This window comes from Nothobranchius furzeri, chromosome 11, assembly GCF_043380555.1.
Source record: "Nothobranchius furzeri strain GRZ-AD chromosome 11, NfurGRZ-RIMD1, whole genome shotgun sequence".
NCBI lineage: Eukaryota > Metazoa > Chordata > Actinopteri > Cyprinodontiformes > Nothobranchiidae > Nothobranchius > Nothobranchius furzeri.
The window spans coordinates 28796391-28820737 of NC_091751.1; the positions used below are offsets into that span (position 1 = coordinate 28796391).

The 24347-nt window shown below is 44.3% G+C and overlaps 1 protein-coding gene across 1 annotated transcript in view; it reads right to left on the reverse strand.

Annotated features, from left to right (window-relative positions):
• Positions 1–821: 821 nt before the first annotated feature.
• Positions 822–24347, reverse strand: part of rapgef5a (Rap guanine nucleotide exchange factor (GEF) 5a) — a 70060-nt gene continuing 46534 nt past the window's right edge. Inside the window, exons 10-26 of the mRNA XM_054744675.2 lie at positions 17404–17549; positions 16532–16632; positions 13771–13849; positions 13547–13691; positions 10905–10996; positions 10783–10813; positions 10614–10692; positions 10350–10499; positions 10109–10206; positions 5711–5833; positions 5430–5608; positions 5262–5352; positions 5137–5187; positions 4967–5054; positions 4831–4895; positions 4624–4678; positions 822–1107 (exon numbers count right to left, since the gene is read on the reverse strand). Of these exons, the coding sequence (XP_054600650.2) occupies positions 989–1107; positions 4624–4678; positions 4831–4895; positions 4967–5054; positions 5137–5187; positions 5262–5352; positions 5430–5608; positions 5711–5833; positions 10109–10206; positions 10350–10499; positions 10614–10692; positions 10783–10813; positions 10905–10996; positions 13547–13691; positions 13771–13849; positions 16532–16632; positions 17404–17549 (1692 nt within the window). The 3' untranslated portion in view covers positions 822–988. The remainder of the gene's footprint in view (positions 1108–4623; positions 4679–4830; positions 4896–4966; positions 5055–5136; positions 5188–5261; positions 5353–5429; positions 5609–5710; positions 5834–10108; positions 10207–10349; positions 10500–10613; positions 10693–10782; positions 10814–10904; positions 10997–13546; positions 13692–13770; positions 13850–16531; positions 16633–17403; positions 17550–24347) is intronic.

Consider the following 24347-nt stretch of genomic DNA (forward strand, 5'->3'; position numbering starts at 1 on the left):
GACAGATGTCCCCCTCTGTGATCAGAACTAAGAAATGCTTCTCACAACTCAAGAGTCAGAAAAGCGTAGAATGTCTTCTCTAGGTCAGGGACGAGGTCCTGCTCCAGGTGGAGGAGTCTGAGTGTCTCTGGTTCTTGTTCACGAGTGACAGAAAGATGGAGCAGACTGGTGCTGGTTCTGCAGTGATGCGGGTGTTGTATCGTGGTGACAAGGGACACGCTGGAGGGAATGTGTTATTCATCTGGTCAGGGCTGCTGCCCCCACAACCCAACCTCTGATAAGGGGATGAAAACAGATGGATGGAGAACTGATATTTTTATAGAAAGTCAAAACGAATGTATTTTTGAAGCAGAAAGTCTGTTCTTCAGTCAGCAGCACCTTCTCACAGTTTAAATGAGCCCATTACAGATGCTCTTTTCAGTTGGTGAGAATGAGCTCACGTTACATGAGCGATGAGACCTCGTGGTCCTAGAACAACAAAGATGTTTGGCACTGGAAAGTGTTTAGGTCCACACTAGGCACAGTTCTGTATCGTCTGCATACATGCACAATGAAAGCCATTAAGGAGCGTTTGGCTCAAGCACAAACATGATGTCTCCAGGACTAGAACATGTCTGCAGGTGGGAACACGCTGGTGGACATCTCAACCAATCAAAAACTTTTACAATATTTTTGGGTTTGAAATGATGAAAATGTTCTTGTTGATGTTCAGGGTGAAACCAGAACAGGTTCATAAACAACCAACTGATACAGAGAAGAAAGGTACGGATTCTGTATGGACCAACCACGTTCCCGTTCACAGATCCTGTCCCTCTAGAACGTCCACACAGGTTCACACAGTTTATAAATCCTCAGAAAGTTCATGTCCATCCTAGGAAGTCCTGAGTCCTTCTTGTCTATCTGACATCACTGCTGGTTGTATGAACACTGTGTGTCCGCGTGTGTGTGTGTGTGTCCGTCCAGTATCTTGTGCGTGTTGGGAGTGGATTTAGGCTCGAGGCTCAAGTTTGTGCGACAGTTCAAAAAGCGTTTGCTGATTGTCGATGATGTGCAGGCAGTGAACGCTCGCCCGCACCTCTGCACTGTCCACCCCAATCACCTCGTTGCCTAGGAGATGGACACAGGTCAAACTCAAATCAAAGAGTCACAAAAACACACATTTAATAAAAACTCTGCAGCCAAGTGAAAAAAAGAAATGAAAGCCAGCCAGTCTGGAAACTGTTGCTTAGTAACAGTACAGATAACTACCGATGCGCCGGCGCATGCACCTAGCTCATAGAGCGAGACCTCGTGTCGGTGCACATATCGTTTAAGAAGTAGTCATGTGACGGCTGCTGTTTCGCCTGCCACTGACGCGCGCAACTGTGTTTAAACAGAGGAGCATCTCCATCTGTCAACGGGATGAGTTTCTGCCAAAAATACACCTTTTGAAGCTAAATTATTCCATTGTTAGATCCCAGAGTCAGAAACAAAATGGAAGGTTTTGTTCTTATATCAGCAAACAAGCTACTCGTTTTCATTTCCTTGTCTTGGTTTCTGCATTCTCCATCAGGATCTTGTTTCTAAATGATTCTTTCTGAATCACTCATACGATTGTCTGCAGGTTAAATGTTGCATTTATTCAACTGGACGTCCAGTTTCATAAAAGCATGTCAAAGACAGGTAGTACGTGACTTCTACTTCACAACAGTTTCACTTTTTCACAAACTGTGACACATATTCACATTATTTATCTTATTGTGCGTTTTAAACGTATCAAAGATATTTTAAACTTGGATTAAGATCTAAACTAATCCTCTCTTCGTCTCCATGTCTGGTTAAATTATGCCAAGTTGGTGAGAAGAACATTTGTAATCCTACATATCTTTTCACACAAAACCGAAAATAACTTTTGCCGCCATTCAGAAATGAGCGCTTTGTTTCTGTAAAGTGGTGGTGAGTAGTTTCCTGCCGCTAGGGGGCAGTACATAAAACATGTCAGGGTGGTTTTACACCACATCTTCCTGACTGTTGCTAGTTTAAAAAACATTACAGTAAATGTTACCCGTGGAGCAGAAAGCATGCAGCCTCAACGTGACTCCTCAGACTTTGATGGTTCTTCAGGTAATTCCAGTGAGATAATGTAGTTTTCTGCCGCTGTAGTTTCCGGATCTGCTCTGGGGCTTGCACCTGCCGATGACGTCATCATACAACGGCAATACCGCTTGACCAAAACATATTGCATCCCTTTTCAATTCGGTTCTTTCACACGTTTTGGAAAGAGTTTAGCAGCTTTGTTATTGAATTGGATATTTCATACTACCTAAATGTTTTTGAACGTGGTAACGTAACTTCTGTAAGCCGTACTACGTACAGCCAGTCATCTAGTGTGATGTCATCAACAGGCGCAGAACCTTGAGATGGCCAGAAGGAAACATGGCAACCCCCAAAGACGCTAGACCTGTGCCCTATGTACATTAGACCCCATTTTTATGGTTACATGGCACGAAGCCTCCAATATTTTTCTACAACATTTCGATGGATATTTCCAGAGTGAAGGTAAAAACTACTGAGTGTCTCTTTAAAATTCGACATCATAAATGAAATCTATGGCACATATCAAACAGGATTAGAAAATAACTTTTATAGCCACAGTGACGTGCATTTATGTTTTTCTCATTTCTGGGACCATGATCCAAAAGTTGATGACTAATGGGCCATTCCCATCTGTACCGGGTCGGCCCGGGCCGGGTAGCCCCAGTCGGCCCCATCCTGGCCCGGTTGATTCCACACATCCTTGTCTTAAGCCCATGTGGGCTGATTCTACCCACCAGTCAGAGGCTTGCTCTAATGGAAGGTGTGAATTTGCTGTCAGCAGTGGGTGTGTTGGCCCTGGTCGGCCTGAAGCAGACCCCCTCGAGAAGAGGGCTGAGAATGAGCCTTGGTTGGCCCGGAAAAATACCAGGCCACCCAGATATGTAAACAACCTACGCTACCCGGCCCGGGCCGACCCGGTACAGATGGGAATGGCCCATTAGGCCTAATTTAAGTCCCTCAGTCAGCTCGTGTCGGGTCACACGCATTGTTCAATAAAGTTTAGAAAAAAAAAGAGAAGGGTATGGCTGCAGACCCGGAGACCGCAGATTCACTCTCTATTGTTTCTGAGACAGCGCCACCCACTGTTTTATAGCAATCCAAGATTTTCGATGGATGTTTAGAAAAGTGGGCTTGACTCCGTCCGTCCTTGTGAGTCCTTGCAACGACGGATAATGGCGTGTCTCCGTACTGACGCAGATGGAGAAGCATAAATTAGGCTTAAGGCTCCTTACTGCAAAGCAGCAGAAACTTTCCTCTAAAGATTTGATTACAAAGTAGATCCCCACAGACTGGATTGTTTTTTCCTTAGTTAATCTCTCAAAAGTAAACATTTCCCTTATTGAACGGGTCGTGTTCACCAAAGTTATTATTCTTTACACTAAAAACATCCTAAATGCTGCTTAGCATTAGAGTTTCCTGCTAAACACTTGGAAAAGCAGAAAATAAACTTTACATAAAGCTGCATATTACAGTATTAAAGAGAGCAGACAGCACTGTTGGGACACAAGCCTTCTCATGCTTCCACCAGACTAAACTATCTAAAGCCGGGCGTACACTGTGCGACTTTTTCACTCGCAGCGTTCAGCTTCAGCTCAAACTGTACGACTTCATCGCAGAGCAGATCTCACGAGTCATGTGCTCACACTGTACGACCCAGTTCTCGCATGCGACCTGACTGCTCACACTGTACGTCTGGTAGCAACACATCGGCCCTAAAAATGTGCTAAAAATAGCAGTTTTTACTCAACACGTCAGACTTTTTTGTCTTGCCTGTTGTCCTTCGGGAGTGCTGCAAGAGGACACACAGGGATTTATGGGGGTTGGATGAGGAAAACGAAATAAAGAAAGTAAATCTGTGTTTTGTGATCAGTTTAATTTGACATGAACACGACAAACACGCTTTCTTGACAATCTTTGTGAGTAAAAAAACGCGTAGAAACAAAAGCGAACAGCGTGTGTTATTAGGGAAATAGCGAGCGACCGGCCGGCGTTGATGCAGGATTGCGCATGCGCCGTGAGCGGTTCTGATACTTTTTGGATCGTAGCTGCTCGCAGCTGCTCGCAGCGCCGCTTCAACAGTGCGATACCCTCACGAGGGACGAGCGAAATATTAAACACACCAGAAGTCCCTGCGACCTCACGACTGCTGATCGGCGGCTGGTCAGGTGGTGTTAATCGCCTCTCGTAACCCCCTGTACACTACACGACCGCTCGGCGCAAAACTCGCCCCGATGTCGTGGCTTCTCGCACGACTGGAAAATCGGCTCAAAAAAGTGAAAAAGTCGCACAGTGTACGCCCGGCTTAAAGCACAGACGTGTGGACTCAGAGGGCTGACACCGATTGCTGATGCCCAGTTTGGCTCAAATGAATAAAAAAATGAACACAATATAAAGTTTTTCTATTTCAGATTAAAAACAGTTTCTCTAGAAATAGCAGAACAGCCACTTGGATGATCTGTTGTTGCTGGCAGGAGTTGGACCTTCGCCATGAGGAGTTCAGGCTAATGTCTGAGTGTCTAACAGGCTGGTCAGGGCTAGAAGACTCACCTGGCTGCTCGCTTTGGCAGTGGCGAATCATTCTCACCGTGTCTGCAATCATGCGCTGTAGAACAGGAAGAAAACATGTCAGAGCGAACGTCATAATCTCATCCTTCACATTTGATTAGATTTTTGGGTTAGTCACACTTCTACAGCGGCCATATAACTCTACAAGCATGAAGACCTTTTAGACAGCAGATAAGTGACTCCACTCACCAGCTTCTCAAAGTTGACCAGGTTATCATGGAAGGTTTTATTTCCCTCGTGGATAAAGGTGATGTCTAACAGCAAACAGACATATTAAGGTGTGTTTAGCACGTGTTTGTATGAATGTGGAGGATTTAGATGGTACCTTTTAGCAGGAGAGGCATGAAAGGAATCTTGGGAGGCTTCATCCTCTTGAAAGCCTCTCTGTAGGCTTTATGGTTCATAGATGGATCCTGGAAACATAAAGGATCCATAAATTAATGTTTAATAAATAAGGAGGAATTTCATTGGGGAAAAAAACTATTTCAGTCTCACGGTGATGAGCTCCAGCTCTGAGAACAGCTTCTTAAACTTCCCTGGACATTTCTGAAAAGGAAGAAGTTAGGTCAGAGGTGGATGTTTGGTAAACAGAAGTTTAAAAACACAGCGATCCTCCTCACCTCCCACGTCTGGTTGAGTCGACTGACGGCGGCTGTGTTAAGACCCATGATGATGGCAAACGCAGAGTGCAGATTTCTTTGGGCTTTACAGCTAAACCAACCAAACACACAGAATCACGACCCTGTTCTTCAGGATTTGGTTCCTGCCATCATGCTTGTTGAACTTACTGAGCTGCGATCTTGATGAACTTCTTCAGCAGCTGGACTCTCTTATTGAGGGAAACACACATGAGAACCTCAGACATGACCCACTGCTGGACCTCGTTGCAACGCTGAAGGAGAACCGAAAGCGCCGCAGTGTAACCGGCACCTGGAGCTCGGCTCAGAGTGTAGTACACCAGCTCCTGCTGCTCAAGGAATCAGAAACACAGATTCAGTTTAGGGCTCTAGACCCACTGGCTACTCTGCTCACCCGGCAGACTCTGTCTGTATTACAAATCTGTGTGTACCTCATGAATGGATTTGAAGAGGCTCCAGTCCAGGTGTGTGAGCGCTGCTGCTACATCCCAGGTGTTGATGCCTAAGAGTCGAACTGGCCTCCTGCTCAACTCACAACAGTCTATCAGAGGAGGCTGCAGACAGAAAAAACAAACGAGTTCAAAAGTGCACCAAATCTCATCCCCCCCCCACATATGACCCATACCTGATTTGTGACAGTCTAGGGTTGTCACGGTAACCGGTGTAGCGGTAAACCCCGGTAAAAAAAGTTGACACTAATAACCGTCTTGTTTTTTAAAAAACTATATTATCTCGGTGGGTTTACCGTGGCTGCGGTGTAGGCGCGGTGACCCTTACCAGCCACCGTATCATCTGCTGAAGTTGCCGGCGGCACATGCGCACTTTGTTGTTTACAACCAAAACTTTCTTGAAGCTAAAGATGAAATAATGGCAAAAGGAGGAGACGGCAGTGTTCAGGAGGACATTTATTATCCCTCAAAGAAGACAGAGTGGGAAGTACGGGCATCTTTTGGATATTTGAAGAATGCAGAGGGACAGTTGATAGAAGACGGCTATCCTGTTTGCAGCACGTGCAGAAAAAGTGTCTGTGAAAGGCAGCAATGCTTCAAATCTCATGGCACATCTGCGTGGCCATCACCCACAACTCTACAGTCAACGCAAGGCAAGCTAACGTTAGCATTTTAGCTAAAATGCGTGATCCGAGGATTTGGGTTGAGGGAGAATGCAACGAGTCGCTATACAAAGCAGCCGCAGCGCCGCTACCTGCATATAAACCGTGTCACGGACACCCCCATGTTGAAATGACGCTATGCATTACGGGGCTCCCAGGGGCAGATAAGAGTTGGTCTCTCTCCGAGAATAATTATGAATTTAACAATGATTACTGCCTGATGACATTTTCCCACATCTGCAAAGCTCACTGGAAGGACACAAACCGAGGACAATATTTTCCTGATATGCAGGGTTTATTACTCAAGTAAGGGTAAAAAAGTATCTGATTAGAAGGCTACTTGAGTACTGAGTATCATCTGATCTAATATTTTTAAATGATGACATCAAACAGACTTAAAATAAGAAGTTATGGCCAAATATTGGTATTTTAAAGACTAAAGGGAAAAAATGTAAACAAATAAACAACATAATTACAAAATAACACATTTTAGGCAAAATTAGACACAAACTGAGGACAATATTTCCTGACATACAGGGTTTATTTAATTGTGTGAAAATGTAGCACGTTTAAAAAAAATACCGCGATAATACAGAAAACCGTGGTAATTTTGGTCACAATAACCGTGAGGTTAAATTTTCACACCGTGACAACCCTATGACAGTCTGAACAGCACAGACCTGATTCTTTTCAGATCTGATCTAGGTCACTTTCATATGTGGTTCTGAATCTAAATATCAGTCTAAACGATCATGCCGCATCAAATCCGCCTCCTACGTCACTGACTCAGCAGAGGTGTGCGTTTTGTGATGAACAGCGCTGACGGAAGGATTCAGAGGTCTGCCTGGATATCCTGTCCAGTTTTGGGAAAAAAAAATGGGGGGGGGGGGGGGGTCGTACTGCTGGAGCAAAGTACCTCTCCAGTCTCTGTGGGGGGTGGAGTTTCTCCATTAATGAAATTAATACTAAATACGAGAAGCCAAAACAGGAGACTTCACAGGTGTGATCCAGAAATTGTGGATGAACTCTCAGTGAAGGTTTTCACATCACAACTTCACCTCTACTGGTTCTGACTCTACAAAGCGTGTCGCGTGGACTTCCTGTTGTCTTCTGCACATGCGGACCTCTTTAGGGCCGTGAACTCTTCATGCTGAAGAGTGTTTGCTGTTGTATTTCAGTTATAATGTGAGCGACCACACAAAAAAATCAGATTTAATAAAAAACTGGAATTGAGCGTTAAGACTATGGAACTAGGATTGGGACAATATTACATGTAACTTGTACAAAGTTTTGTAACTTGTGACATGTTTTGTAACTGTAACTTTCATTTTGTAACACGTAACTTTCGTTTTGTAGCATGTAATTCTCATTTTGTAACATTAAACTATTATTTTGTAACTTGCAGAAAAAAATCAATGTACAAGTTTCAAATCACAACTTTCAAAACACACATCTCAGGCTACAGTTACAAAAACTCAAGTCTACAAGTATGAAACATTTTGTCCCAATTCTAGCTCGCTTCCAACAGGAATAGTCTTTGACAAGAATACAAGACTTGTGATTGGCTGGTCAGATAAAGCCCGTCATTGGTTCTTTGGAAAAGAAGCTAAAATTGGGAGAAACTATTTAGTACTTGTAGACTTAAGTTTTGTAACTGTAGACTGAGATGTGTGTTTTGAGCGTTGTGATTTGAAACTTGTACATTGATTGTTTTCTGCAAGTTACAAAATGAAAGTTACGTGTTACAAAACATGTTACAGGTTACAAAGCTTGGTACAAGTTACATGTAACATTGTCCCAATCCTAGCTCCATATAAGACCTGCAGTGTGAACATCTCTGTTTTTATAGAAATTCAAAGAAAGCTAAAAGAATCCAGTGAAAGTTCTTCCATCTAAGCTCAGACAAGAAGTTTTTTTCAAACCTGATGATTTTTGTAAACAGCCTGTATTATGTATATGATTCTCCACCCGAGGCCGATTCGATCCGTATCTCGATACGCTGCCAGCGATACGATACATTAATGATACAGTGAAACCCTCTGCTGATGTGATTTGAAACGATTCATCACGTTACAAAGAAATCACAAGCCCACATCCGGTCTTTAAACATCATAATTCTTTTCCCCTCTCTTCCTCTGTGAAGGATGTATTTGATCCTCTATAGTTTTCAATTGATCAATAAATACAAGATGAAAAAAATAAATGCACTTCTTCTGTGAAATTTACATATTATACATACAGTCACTCTGCTCAGAAAAATAAACCAAAACAATCAGAAAAGTATTAGAGTTCATCATATTTATAATCATTAGGAATTATTATGAAACACTGTAAACATCTGAGCATGAGGGGCTATCGTGAGAGCTGCTGAAGCCCAATGTTAATTTCCTTTAGGAGAAACGTGAATGCTGCAGATGCAGGGAGATGTGAGTTCATCTCAGGTGTTTATTGAACTTCTCTGAACCACCGTCACGGGCAAAACGTTGTTCTGTCTGGAGTTTTTAGTTCTGCTCAAATGTTACAATAAGGGATTATCTTAAACTACCTCACACAAAGCTTCAGGTGCGCAGATCAATAAGAACGATCGGAAAACCATGGTTTTTACCGACAAGAGGCACGCATGGAACGATAAATTATGACACAGCCGTCGGCGGGATCCGATGCACACATAAGCTACCCATGCAGTCGCATCGCTAACGCCCTGAACGAATCACCGGTTCAGATCGGTGAATCTGTCCAGCTCTACTTCTGAGAGTTCTACAACCCCCCAAAGCGCTTCACAACACAATCAGTCATTCACACGTTGGTGGGGATGAGCTATGATGTAGCCACAGCTGCCCAGGGGCGCACTGATAGAGGCAAGACTGCCGAGCACAGGCGCCCCCGGTCCCTCTGACCACCACCAGCAGGCAAGGCGGGTTCAGTGTCTTGCCCAAGGACACAACAGCAGTATTCTCTGGTGGAAGCCAGGATTGAACCTGCAACCTTCAGATTACTGGACAACCCGCTCTATCTCCTGAGCTACTGCTGACCCTTTTCTTTGTATTTCTGTGGCAACTGGCACAAAGTCAGGTTACAAACTTCCATCCATCCATTTTTTTACCCGCTTTCCCAAGCAGGGTCGCCGAGGGCTGGTGCCCATCTCCAGCAGTCTGGACACACAAACCCTGGACAAGGTGCCAGTCCATCACAGGGCAACACAGAGACTCACAGGACAAACAGCCAAGCACACACACACACACACCTAAGGATATTTTACAGACCAATCAACCTGACAGGTGTGTTTAGACAGTGGAAGGAAGCCGGGGTACCCGGAGAGAACCCACTCGTGCACAGGGAGAACACGCCAACTCCATGCAGAAAGATCCCAGGTCGAGATGTGAACTCAGGACCTTCTTGCTGCAAGGCAACAGCGCTAACCACTGCACCAGTGTGCAGCCCAGGTTACAACTTTCCCAAAATAGAATGTATATACCGACTTCCTGAAGAGACTGAATTTAAGAAATTTTAGGTAAATTTGTTGTGTAAATAATATATTTTACTGTTAATCATTCATCTGCAACCTCGGCCTTAGACTCTTAACAGCTGAAACTATAATTCTTCAGTTTGTTTATAATCTTGCTTGTAAAACCTACAATAATCTGCTGTTGTTTTAAAGCCTCTGCTTCCAAACAGGAAGATCTGACGCTGCCGTCCAGCAAAGTGGATTTTTACATACCAGGATCTCTGTGAGGTCTCTGTGACAGGCTGCAAGCCTTCCCTGTGGGGTCAGAGACTCTGAATACACACAGTCACTGGGCTGCAGTACTCGACGCTCTGCAGGCAAGAGTAGGAGAGGAGAAAGGATGAGGAGAACGAGACATCTGAGGGCAACTTGATGCTTACTGATCTAATTATCAAGTTATTGTGAATAACAACAAAGGAGAGCCGAGTGTGTTTATCGTCCTGTGTTGGTGTACCTCCGGTGTGTGACACCACAGCTAGCACCATGTCCTCCTCTGCTCTGTCCAGCTTCAGGCTCACAATCCGCTGCAGCTCGTGGGCCTCCAGTGCAGGATGAGTGTGGACACTTAGGTAGGAGTCCACACTCACGTACACACAACAAATCACTGACAAATACCCCAAAATAATCACTGTTAGTGACAAAAAAAAAATCACACTAGAAAAACCCAAACTTAAGCAGGTGTTTGGAGATGGAGCACCTCCGCCATGATGGTTCCTACCTTCTCTGGTATCTGCTGGTGGAATACGATGCTGTAAACTGTTTTCCTTTAAACTCAGCTGCTGACACAGTTGTTTACTCTGACAGAGAAGAACCAGTTAAATGATCCTGTAAGGGCTGAGAGCATGTACGCAGCATCAATATAACTGAGCTCTGAAAACCTGACTTACCTTTTGGTGTGGAGGACAGTCATCCACCGTGCTGCAATACAAAAGCACACAACCATCAGGAGGAATGCAGCCACACAGTTAGAAATCTATCAAAAATCCTATTTAACGCAAAAACTGCTTACTGTCTGCGGCGCAGATGTTTCTGTAACTCTTTCAAGTCCTTTTCCAGAGTAGGAAACTCGTACAGATCTTCTAAAACACACCTGTAAAGTGTCTGAAATGCAGAGATGACACCATGAAGCACTTGTTCAGATAGCTGAGCATGCAGGTGTGAGACAGTTACTCCTGTCTGGGTGCACGAACAGGCTAACGATGGAATGGGTCAAGCATGGAACAAACATACCAGCTCAGTGGCCTAGTGGTAGTGTCCACCCTGGGAGATCAGGGTTCAAATCCCGACTGAGTCATAACAAAGACTTTAAAAATGGGACCCAATGCATCCCAGCTTGATGCTCAGCTTTAAGGGGTTGGGTTTGGGGGTTTAAAGAGAAACTTGCTTTAGAGAAACATAATAGAAACTCGTTTTAAACATTTTTTTTACACATACATAACTTATTTATGCTTTTAGAGTCATTTTTCTGAACTTCTTTTTTTTTTTTGCCAAACCAAGTGACGTTAGCTGAGGGAGTCCTGTTAGCTTAATCCAGAGAAAAATATGGATTCTAATGCGGCTCCGACGCAGAGTAAACTTTAAATGTTTATAATTCTACTTCTGATTGACCAGAACCATAAAGTTATGAGTTTGCTGCACGCCCCTGAGAGCAGAGACAAACCAGAGGGAGAAACCATCGGCCAAAGCAGAGAGATTGTGCTGCGATGTGAGGAGAAGCAGCGGGGGAGCAGCTTGTGAGTTAACGATGCTAGCTTAAACTCGTGTGCTAACATCACAATATTGTACAGATTACTATCGTGTACCAGACATTTAAAATAGCATCGGTCAGTTAATGTAATATTAATACTAATGAGTGTCGGTCAGCTGTCTCATACTCGTTAATATCCATTCACCTAACGTAGTTTAGCGCTAAGAGAGAGAGAGGGAGAGAGGCTCCTGTCATCCGGTTCTGGAGCTCATGCAGGCTTTTGTGAGCTGGATCCGACACAGACACCAGCGAGCCAGTCCAGCTGGTATTTTAAAAAGCTGCATACAATCCTCTCCTGGTCGTCCGCAGTGATTCTGATCTGATTCCGACCCGTTGAGCCATGCGTCTCTTCTGGTGGTCGGTTCTGACGGTGATCTAAGCTCCAGAAATCCACATTTAATTTTTTGAACCCTGCCATAGGTCCCAGGAGCCCAGCGCGGACCTCCCTGACCCGGTACCGACCAATGTGGGCTACAGAAGTCCGTCTTTTCAGCTGCACAAAACATCCTCAGACACGGAGATAAAGGCATTGTTTCTCTTTTCTGGAAACCCGTGGACTCAATGTCCAGAGAGGCTGGAGTTAGTACAGCCTTCACACACTATAGTTTATCAACATGAACACAATCCAACACTAGTAAACACACACACTGACTGGATAACATGACCTCTCTCCCCTAAAACTAGCCACTCTCCACACTGAGCTGAGGCAGCGCCGAGCTTCTAACTCCCTTTGGTTACGTCAGAGGTTCAGATTTAGAACAAAGAGCCTTTTTAGAAGCTTTGCTGAGAAAGGCCACTTTTTACTATAAAACTCTGCTGTTATGTATGTTATAACTAAATATCCACAACAAGCATTTCAAATTTTATTTTTGGACAGCATTTTATATGAATTAGAGAAAAAATTGAACCTGTAATTTGCTCTTTAAACCACCAAATGGTTCCCCAAGGGGATGGGTCAAATACGGAGGACTTTAACTTCTCAGAGCTGAGTAACAGAAGTCGGTTTGGGGAATAAAAAGTGATTCTGCTGCAGGCTTCCAGAAATGCGTAATCAGCTGATTAATTCATGTCTACAAGATTTTTGGAGTTTTTAGAAAACAAATTGAAATAAAAAATAAAAAAAACTCAGCTACACAGAATGCAGATGGTTCTGAGAGAAGTGTAACACATTCCCTATAGTGTGTGTGTGTGTGTGTGTGTGTGTGTGTGTGTGGTGGAGAACTAATAACCTGCATAAAAAATCTAAAGGTCAAAACAATGAGAAGTTGTGAGCAAACACACACACACACACACACACACACACACACACACACACACACACACACACACACACACACACACATCTTTATCAATGTCACCACTGACCCAAACATCCTCAAAATTCCAATTCCTCCTCATGCTTCTGTTACTAGGCAACCATCACCAGGGTAATGCACTCCATTTAAGATTATACCCTCGCCAACTCTAACCACATTGGTTTCCATGGCAACTGCACCAGAGCTGTTGGGTTATGAAAGTGACTGGTGTGTGTGTTCACTTGGTGAGTTTGGATCTGATCACATTTTCTGTCCAGATGAATTCACAGAATCATGTAACAATAACAGGAACATGGAGAACGTCACTTCCTGGTTCTGTTCAGATTCAAACATGAGGCTCTCCTGCAGGAGGATGATAAAGCTCATCCCATGTGGTTCAAGACACACACACACACACACGCACGCACGCACGCACGCACGCACGCACGCACGCACGCACGCACGCACGCACGCACGCACGCACACACACACACACACACACACACACACACACACACACACACACACACACACACACACACACACACACACACACACACACACACACACACACACACACACAGATGAGATCATTAAAGTGACAAATACCTTCATGAAACTCCTCACATCCTCCTCCTCCTTCAGGAAGTCCTTATAAAGCCGGCTCCAATGAGAGACTAGCCGCAGTACTTTGCGCTTCCTGAAGAGGGCATCTTTGCCCTCCTCTTGGCCCCTGCAACGAGCGCTGCTATAGGTGGTGGTGGTCAAGGAGACAACAAAGACTATGTGGAGACTGAAAGGACATGTGACAATGCAGGCATGTGTAAGGATATTGTCCCAGCAGCGCCTGGCAGAGGTCATGAGTGGACATGAAGACCAGGTAGGTCAACAGGAAGTCATCCAGCAGCATTTCTGAGACACACACACACACACACACACACACACACACACACACACACACACACACACACACACACACACACACACGCACACACACGCACGCGCACACACACACACACACACATGCACACACACACACACACAATAGGTAACTCCAGTGATCATCTGATACCTGATGGGAAAAATCACTACACTTCTACAACAACACAAAAATCTATGACACATTTTATGTTAACCCAACATCTGTGGGAGGAAACTGGAGAATACCCAGACACACATGGAAAGTGTTTTCTACCTTAGCCAGGATTCAAACTGGCAACCTTCTCACAGTGATGCAACTGTGCTGCCATCTGCCAGCATGCAGCTTGTTTAGGGCCAGGTAATCCAACTGCCGGGTAAAGATTGTGTCTTAAGTCTCATTCTACATCGTTTCACTCCTTTTTTTTTGCACGCGCCGACTCAGAAACTACACTGAAACTCTAAAGAGAAGATTTTGAGACTGGTTCCAGACATGTGCATTGAGTCGGTGACCATTCCTAAACCAAAGTCTTCTCTGGAATTTTTCTGTGGGACTGTTTGTCATTAGGTCCCAGGAACTACAACATCACGTTTCCAACCACAGCTATGCAGTTCCAGTTAATCGGATTACTGGTTCATCTCTTTCCTGGGCCCTTATCCGCTTCCTCATCAAGGTTTCGTTGGTATGCTACAAGCAAATGTTGTGCACGTTCAGGTTAGTTACTAATCTCTGCAGAGTCAGGCCTTAAACAGGTGTGTGTGTGTGTGTGTGTGTGTGTGTGTGTGTGTGTGTGTGTGTGTGTGTGTGTGTGTGTGTGTGTGTGTGTGTGTGTGTGTGTGTGTGTGTGTGTGTGTGTGTGTGTGTGTGTGTGTGTGCATAAAATGCATATATGTACACATACATGTGTGCACAGGCCGGTGAGTGAACATTTCATCCACCGTCTCCACTTCACAGATAAAACCACCACTTTCCTCAGAGCTATTTTTAGAAACATCTGATCTAACTTGTGACTTACCTCATAGTCACCTTCTGTCCTCTGAGACTTTGTATAAAAGTTAATGCTAAAAGAAATGCTCTGTCTTGACCTTTTAACTTCCATCTCTCTCATCCCAGCATCCCTCTCCCTCCTCCCTGAATCCCGTTTTCCATTTGCTCCTTCTTGACGATTACTTTTCCTCCCACTGCTTCTCTCCTCCTACGCTCGCTCCCTCAGCTCTGTGTGATGATAAATATCCATTTTCATCTTCAACATATACCCCCTGCGCTTGCCCGCTGGCACAGACAAAGTCAAACACACACACACCACCCTAATGAATAACTCATTCAGTTTGACCTTGGGGGTTTATCTCTTGTGATAAAGAAAAAAAAGGAGAGAAAATGTCTGTGCTGAACTAATCGCAGTAATCTGCAGCTCCTGTGGTGTGTGTGTGTGTGTGTGTGTGTGTGTGTTATGTGTTTGTGGCAACAGGGTGTTGGGGTAATTGCTCCGTCTCTTCATGGTAGCATGTTAGAGCCTGTTCAACATGCTGCACGGCTAAGCCCATTAAACGGCACACTGACGCTTGGTACCACCCCGGGGAACCTTCACACACCCTTACACACACACACACGCTCGCACGCACACACACACACACACACACACACACACACACACACACACACACACACACACACACACACACACACACACACACACACACACACACACACACACACACGCATGCACGCACACACACACAACTTCTTAAGAATACACAAAAACGATGGAGACATTCACAGATGCTACATCAGCAGCAGCCAAACAGAAGCTCTGACTCTGCATCCATCCTCCTGCCTCCCTATTTCCTCACTGCTTTAACTCTCCTAAATATCAGGCAGACTTCCTTGACAAAGCCCATCTCAGTTCTCTCCCACATTTATCTCTCCCCCATTCTTCCTTTGCTTCCTGCAATTCAGAGAGATGGCTCCCTGTGGACCTCTGGGAGCGGGTGGTGCTGAGGCTGGAGCTGGTGCATAAAGGCGCCTTGTCTTTAAAAAATGGTGCTGAGAGGCAGGAGCAGAGGTTTTTAAGAGCCCAGCTGTCCCAGAGACACAAAAACACAATCTACAGAAACTTCAGCTTCATTCAGATGTCAGTGTTGACTTTATTTTAAATCAACTGACACAAAAGGACAGAATTTGCATTTCTCTCCTGAATTGTGAAAATAAATTCTGTCATTCTTGCAGAAAAAAAGTGACTTCACGTGTTTTCAGTCGAGCTCATGTATTTAACGGACTGGTATAAAACAAGAGACAGCTACACAGAAAACTGCCCAAGGAATAAGCCACAGGTGTCGTGACAACCAGAGAAAAGCTGTGAGCTCCCAGAGGCAGTCGCAGCTTTCAACCACCAAAATGCTCCTCATATCTAAAGGCAATGATACGGCTGAGTAACCACACACACACACACACACACACACACACACACACACACACACACACACACACACACACACACACCTCAAGTAAAAACGAAACCTGGACCTTGTTCCAACTTGACGAGATAATTCCTCAGCAGCAGAGCAGCATGTTTAGCTGGTGTGTGATCGCTGCTGTTGGGTCATCTGTCACGAAGCCTTCAGTTGCTTCATGCTAATGACTAAAATGTTGTTTATGCGAGTGTGTCTTAAACTCACCGCTCTCTCTGTTCTCTGGAGTTCCTCTTTGGTCATCCAGCCGTAGATCACTGAGGAGATGCTCCAAGATCTTGAGCGGCGTTCCCGACACCACTACATACCTGTAAGATGAAGAATTGCAACAGTCTTCCTCAGGGGGGTGAGCACACCAGGAGTATTCACCACCTTCTCTCCATGTGCTGTCCCTCTCTTCCTCTTTCACGTCATCATCATCATCGATGAAGGGAAAATGGGGGACATCAAACGTACACGTGTCTAGATCAGTGCAGTCTGCACAGTCTTCCTCACGATCGTCTTCCTCATTATCATCATCTACAACCTCTTCTGCTTCTGCAAGAGTAGCTAGCTCAGAGGTCATCTTCATGTCTGATCACATTGCTAAGTTCCTCGTTGCCAGGAAAGGAGATCCTCCACTGCCTCCCTCGCTGAGATTCTACAGTGACCCTGCTTACTCTGAGTCGTACACACACACACACACACACACACACACACACACAACCTGCCTGTCACGACACACCCTCTTTGTGCCTCCGGTGCTGGCAGACATTACACAATGAGATCAACTTTGACTGCAGTAAATAACTCTGAACACACAGAGGGTGTTGAAAAAGTCCTGGTGTCATCTTTTCATCCATTCAGCTGAAAACAAGAAGCCATTACCTCCTTCCTGTTCTCTGCCTAAAACAGACATTATCCAAGTCTCAAACCAGCACTTTGTCAACACAACACTGACACCAGATATTCATGAATCCAGAGCTGCAACTTGAGATCTCAAAGTGAAACAGAAAAGGAGGAGGGAAGCTGTAATTATGTTGTTGTTGTTCCTATCCATCACTATGGAAGGCCTTTAATGTGTAGGGAAGTAAACCGACCTCTTATTGCAGTCCTCCTCTCTGGACCCGCCCCCCAACGACGTAGGCGAGAGCCGGTCTGACGACGGTGTCACTGACGATGTTACCCTCTGCAACACCAATACGTCTCTCCCCCTCTCCTTCAGACAAACCCTCCCCAACGCCTCCTGAGAGGGAGAGAAAAAGAGACGTGTCACAAGTGAAGCAAGGACAAACCCAGCAGAAGCCCGTTAACATGAATGTTTCATTCCTGCCAGAAGAAACCAAACCAAAAAACCTCTACCAGGGTCAGGCTTCATGTTTGCTTTCATTTCTTATTTTTTACAGGCGTATTTACACAATATTCAAAACCTGACGGTTACATCTTCTGTCCACCAGAGAGCACTAAAAACTCCATTACTACCTACAAAATCTGTTAATAAATGTTTCTGTGCTTATTTAAGAATTGTAATCACATGTTCTACAACCAAGTTTTTTTCCCTGACCAATCAAAATCCCTCTTTAAAAAACCTGCTGCAGCTTATCAACCAGTGATGAACTGATCTCCTCGCCTTAAAGAGCAGCAACATGTCAAACGCTGACGTGCTTTTGTGGAACAGAGTCCAAAATGAACAAAGAACCACGATAAGTAGCAGCTTGAAGATAGCAGGAAATCAAGGAGATCAAAGGCGGAGGAGTGGGAGCAGAGATGAAGATGCAGATGCTCGCCGCAGTCTGTGTCACAGCCCAAGTGACTGAGCTGCAATCGAATCTGACACTGAGCTGGTAATAGAGCTGCTCTTCTCCTAAATCTGAACACATGCCAGCATCTCTGCTAACGTTTGTTATGAAGGTGACCCAAAAATATACAAATAATCACTAAACAAGCAATGTTAAGCCTTGGTTTATATTCAGCTACTTCAGTAACACACACACACACACACACACACACACACACACACACACACACACACACACACACACACACACACACAGATTAAAGAGCCCGTCTGATCCTCACAGATAGCAGGTGTGAGATGAGTTGGGTCAGACAAAACAATCAGCTCCCAGAATTCTTTGTGATTCCAAACAAGCCTCGACACATCTGGATTATGATACAGATGTTCAGCAGCCACCTGATCCTCCACCCAGTGTCAGCATCTACTTTAACTCAGGCTCAAACTCTCACACTATGACATTTCTAAACGGAAGGCGGCCAGTGCAAACACAAGACACGAAGCGTACTTACCACCTCTGAGGTGATTAAACCAGGTTCAAACGGTTTTATAATTACTGTGCAGTGTGACAGCTAACTGGAAGAGATGTGACACTTTGTTTGGTTAACTGGATTTTGGCGCTGCACCAAGGCCACACCCGGCAGCAGCAGCCGATCTGATGTTCAGATAATGCATCTAAGGGGGGCGTGTGATCAGATCCCAGCAGCGACAGATTCTGAGCTCTCCCGCCTCTTTACACAATCAGATATCAAACAAGGAAAAGCAATCCAGAACCACGAGGAAATATGTTCAACATTATGTAACCGTGAGCCTGATCTGAGGAAACAAAAGAGAAAAAAATGTGTTTCTTTATAAGGCAGCCAAGAAAAACCATTCAGAGCCCGGAACGGAAGGAGGGCGTGTCCAACACAGTTAAGAGCAAGGCGTTTCCAGAAATCATTGCCACCGCATTTTAAACCATTAACCTCTAAATAAACAGAGATACTGCTGAGTTTGTACAGGATAAGAAGCAACTCAAGGTGGAAACAGGAAAAGAATACTAAGAGGGAGAACAGAAGGGACCGGCAGGTTATGCAACAGAGACCGGGACAAACTGTGTGGGAGAAACCGATAAAAACAGACAGAACACAAACGTGACTGAAGTTTTTTAAAAATTGTCAAATGTCTGTGATTTCTCATTGTGATGGGTTTCACGGGTCTGGCATGTAAGACAGACATGGAGGAGTGAATGGGAAAAGGGTCCCCCGTGACTTCTTCAGCTCTAAACAGGCTTTGTGTGTGAAAAACGGGGAGATTATGCAACAGAAAATTGACCAGAGAATATAACCTTGGTCAAACTGAAACTAAAAAATATATCTGTGTGTAAAAACTGTGAAACCAAAGCATCAGATCAGCACACACGTGTTGGTGAGGCCTTACTGTTATGCAGACTGCTCCTCAAACGGAATATTTTTCTGAGGAAAGCATAAAGGAAGCCCTCTTTTTTACATTTATTTCCTGTTTCCACTAGCATCGTGGGAGACTGAGCCAGCGATGACTGTGAGCTGTGATGGAGCTACGTCTGATTCCAGGGATAAGGAAATTAAGCGGTCCTTTCAGGTCAGCAGCACAGAAAACACACAAAAACGCTCACTGTGCTGCGATTCCCATGAAGGAACACTTGTCCAGCACAGAGCACACCTGTGTCTACGACCTTGCGTGGCTCCTTTCTGTAGGACGAACTTGGATAAACCCGGAGGGCTGAATGAAACGATAAAGAACTCAAGTGTAAGTCAGAAGTGACTGGAAGACAGAGAGCCACTCGACACAGTCTGCTGACACCAGTTACATCACTATGGAAACAGCACACATCAGTCTGTCAGGGCTTATCGGTCACGGGGGAAAAAAAGGATATTTAAAAGAAAACCACCATGACAACCATGTAAAAAGGACAGTTGTGGATAGAACGCGTAGCTAGGGTCTGATTTCTGCTTAAATCTGCAGCCAAAGATTTCATTTGAAGTCTGAGTGCAAACATCTTTGGGTGATCAGAAATGTGTTGATTCTCTGTTACCTAAAGTTGTTACGAGTAAACGATGCAAGAGCCAAGCGTTTCATGTAGACTAAAAACAGATTCTGTTTGGAAGAATGCTACTCAGACAAATCCTTATTTTCTGTAGATAACAAGAAGCAATCCACTGTAGGCTAAAGATGATGCTAAGGGGGCCAGGAGCTTCAGTCTGTACGTGACACTTATCTCTCTGAAGTAACTTAACCTTCCATCATTTTTCTCTCATTATTTGGATGTAGATGATTTCACCGACTGACTGAATGGATAAGATTTTATTGATACAAAGACGAGATAACCATAGGCGAAAATCCCTGTCCCCCTCTGGCATAAAGTCCCCCCCCAAATAATTGAGCATATAAACATATTTAACAGTGATATAGTGTTGTCCAATGAAAGCAGAGCATAACCGAAAAAATAAAACCTGCAAAACATGTTTTTATTTATTCAAAGATTAAGGATCTGCAGCTCGTCTCCCTACTGGAGTCTCAGTTTGTTAAAAATCCTCCAAGTTGGCAGACTGAGAAAATGCCCAAAACAAATCAAAGCTTTTGTTGCATTTTGTTAAAGTAAAAGGAAACAGAGGTAAGTTGTTTAAACAAGCAGCCTAGCAGCTAATGAATAAAGCACCAACCTGTAACCCCATACACCATGCCAGGCCCTTTTAACATTTAATCAGTAATCACACATTTTTTAGCCTCATTTCTATTTTCACATTGAAACAATATAACTGATGTTTTGAATAAGTTTGCAGTGGTTTTTTAGGAATGAATGCCTTGTAAGTCATTCTCTTGGACGAAAAAAAGCTCTGGTGCGCCTTAAGGACAAAGAAGTGAGCCAGATCAGAGTTAAGCAGAACACAACAGGATTTGAACTCTTACTTCCTGATTTTCCGACATCTCTCCTCTGATTGGCTAACAGCAACACGACTCTACCACTGACTCTGTTTGCTCTGCAGTTCTGATGTTTTATCTCCACAAATAACACACGCCTGTAGGAGTTCTGCTGTGTTGTGGATTTACTAATGCTAAAAGTTAGCTTTTCCTAACCGAGACGTTCTCTGCGGTTTCCTGGATGTTAAACCAACAACAGTCTTCACTATCATGAGTCACGATGGGTGAGTCCATGAAAGCTATTTGATAGTGTGACGTAGATTTGTCAGGATGTTCAAATCCTAGAGTTTCACCATCTGGTTTCTATTAGGGCTGGGCAATAAATCTATAGCAATATTTATTTTGAAATAATGTTTCCTTGATAGACAACTAAGAATGGGTTGATATAAATAGAGATACACGGCTCAGTAGCAGCCAGATGGACGCATTGCTAATGACTAATGTTAGCGTAGCTTTAGCCTACTGCCAGTACCAGGTTACATGGCTGGTGAAACCAGAAAAAGCAAGCACCCAGGTTAAAAAAAGGGACGGAAAATCGAGACAGAGGATGCAGCAAATGACATAATTGAAAATAAGGAACTGAACTGTTCCATCGTATGAACGTAGTTTGGCTAGTTGCAGCTACGAGCTATTAGCAGCTACTGCGCCGCTAATATGTTGAGCACAGGTTCTGACAAAATCGGGGGAAACCACCCACTGTAGCACCAGGATGTATAACTTCATAATCCCAGATGACGAGATTGAAGAGATTTACTAGAGGCACCATGCATGTAACATTTATTTCACTCATCTACACGAACTGTTCACTGCTCCTGTGCTCCAAGACTAGAAAAGACTAAACTATTTGATCCCCACACAATAGATTGCGTAAGCAACTACAGAGATCATTGGTTACATATTGTAACCCCGGATTCTGAGTCTAGTCGCAGCCCTTAAGCTAGCTGCTATTGGAAGGGTGATCTCAGCATCAGCCAATCAAGAAGAGCTTAAATGTACGCCCACCAATGGTGGGCACCCCCATGGGTATTTAAGTGATGCGACTCCACTGTTTGCCTCTGATGGCTCTTGGACCTAACAGAACCAGTGGGGCCAGTGGCTTAAGGGCTGCGACTAGACTCATAGAATCTGGGGTTACAATACGTAACCAACGTTCTATTTCGTCTAGTCTTAACCCTTAAGCTAGCTGCTATTGAAATAATGCGCAGCTGGATGGGTTTACGCCACACTGGTTAGCTCAAACCAAATGGACACATCCAACATTTCTCTTCTTAGAGAGGGTTGCTCAGCCTAAGCCTAACGGCTTAGAAGGTTGAGGCAGCCAGAAAGAAGAGTGGGGTTCCCACTAAAATGATCATCCACAAGAGGATGAATTTAATGATCTATTGATATAATCACGGACTCATATATGAGGGGTGATAACATAATAAGGAGCCTGGGGTGACAAGAGGGCAATGGATTGAATGGGACCCGTTATGAGGAGAACATAGGTAGTGACTGTGAACATATCCATCTGGATATGTATTATTGTAGTAGGGTTGATGTGAGGCCGTAATGTTTTCACTCAGCCTGTTGGGGTCCAAGCACTGAACAAGTGATGGATCCTGAAGAAACATCTCGTAAATAATAACGAGTAAAGGAACATGGGGAAGCCCATGAAGCAGCTAGGCAAATGTCTTCCATTGACACACCACTGTAGAGCGCCATAGAAGAGAAATACCTCTGGTTGAGTGAGCCCTGAGTGTCTCAGGAGGTGTAAGCGAATGAAATAGCGTCACACAGCCAGTGTGAAAGACGCTGGGTCGACAGCGCTTGCCCAAGGGATGAGTCTCTGTAGTGTACAAACAGGCTTTGTGAGCGGCGAATCCCTGAAGTGCGTGACACATATCGTGCGAGTGCGCGCACCGGGCAGAGAAGGTGGGAAGCTGCCTCCTCATCATGTTCCCCAAACCTGATCCAGATCTGCGATATCAGTGCGGGATGCAGAAGCCAGTTGTAATCGCGGGGCCCCCTCTTGACAGGATGTCTGCTGCCACACTCAGGACACCTGGAATGTAGGTGGCTTTGATGGACAGCAGGTGGACATGTGCCCAACACAGTAAATCTGTCCTGGACCGGGCGAATAGGAGCAGATCGTCCAGGTAAAATAGAACACTCATTCCCAACCGTGCATAATGGCTGGAGAGCTGTCTCCAGACATTTGGAGAAGGTGCGTGGGGCTAGCGAGTAGCCGAAAGGGAGACGACTGAACTGGTATTGAACTCCCTTGAATGAAAAGCGCAGGAACTTCCAGTGTTTGGGAATTACTGGGATGTGGAAGTACGCGTCTTTCAGGTCTATTGACATGAACCAGTCGCCAGAGCGCACGTATTCTAGGACAGTGTTTTTCAACCTTTTTTGAGCCAAGGTACATATTGTTATTTAAAAAAATTACAAGGCACACCACCAACCAAAAATGTAAAAAAAAAAAAAGATACTCTGTAGCCGCCTGTATTATTAACAATATAGTCATTTTGTCTTGAATTAGAATCAATTAGACACAAAAAAGTATTTTAATCATCTTTTTATTTATTCTTTTGAATAGAAAGTGCACTTAACATGTCCACTTCAAAAACAGAGCTGGAACATGAAATTCCACAACAATGTGGTCTTAAACCTAAAGAGATAATAGAAAACTTCAAAGTGTTTTGCAATCAATTTCTGTCTTAAAGCCTTCTGCTAGCAGTAATATAGAAAATAATGCATATTCTCACAGAACCAATAATATTTATGGAAAATATTTCACTGTTCCACACAGATAATTATGAAGACTTGCATGTACAAAATGTCAATCTCATTGTTTTTTACTCACTTGGTGTGAAACCTGTGCCTGTTTGGATGAACACAGAGCTGATATCCTGGCAGGAATGGAAGAAAGACGCACACGAAGCTCTTCCCCAACCACTCTCAGTCTCTCTCTGTTTTTAGTTTTTAAAGCAGTCGGACTTGAGAAGCTCACTTCACACAGATATGTTATGGAAAATGGGAGCTATGTCAAAATGGCTTTGTTTGCCAGAATGGGGAACTGCTGGGCAGCAGTCAACCAAAAACTGTCCAAAGGTAGATCAGCAAAGCTTAGCTTTATACCACAATTTTGTCTCAGGTCAGTCAGTTCCTCCTGCTCCTGCCGAGTCATGTCGTTTCCAAGAACTGCTGAGCTGTATGGGTCCCTAACTCAGTCGAGGCATTCAGTGAAGGCTGAAGAGAAATAAAAAGACATCTTCTCCTCCAGAGTTGTTAAATGTTTGCCTGTTATTTCACACAATGCAGCAG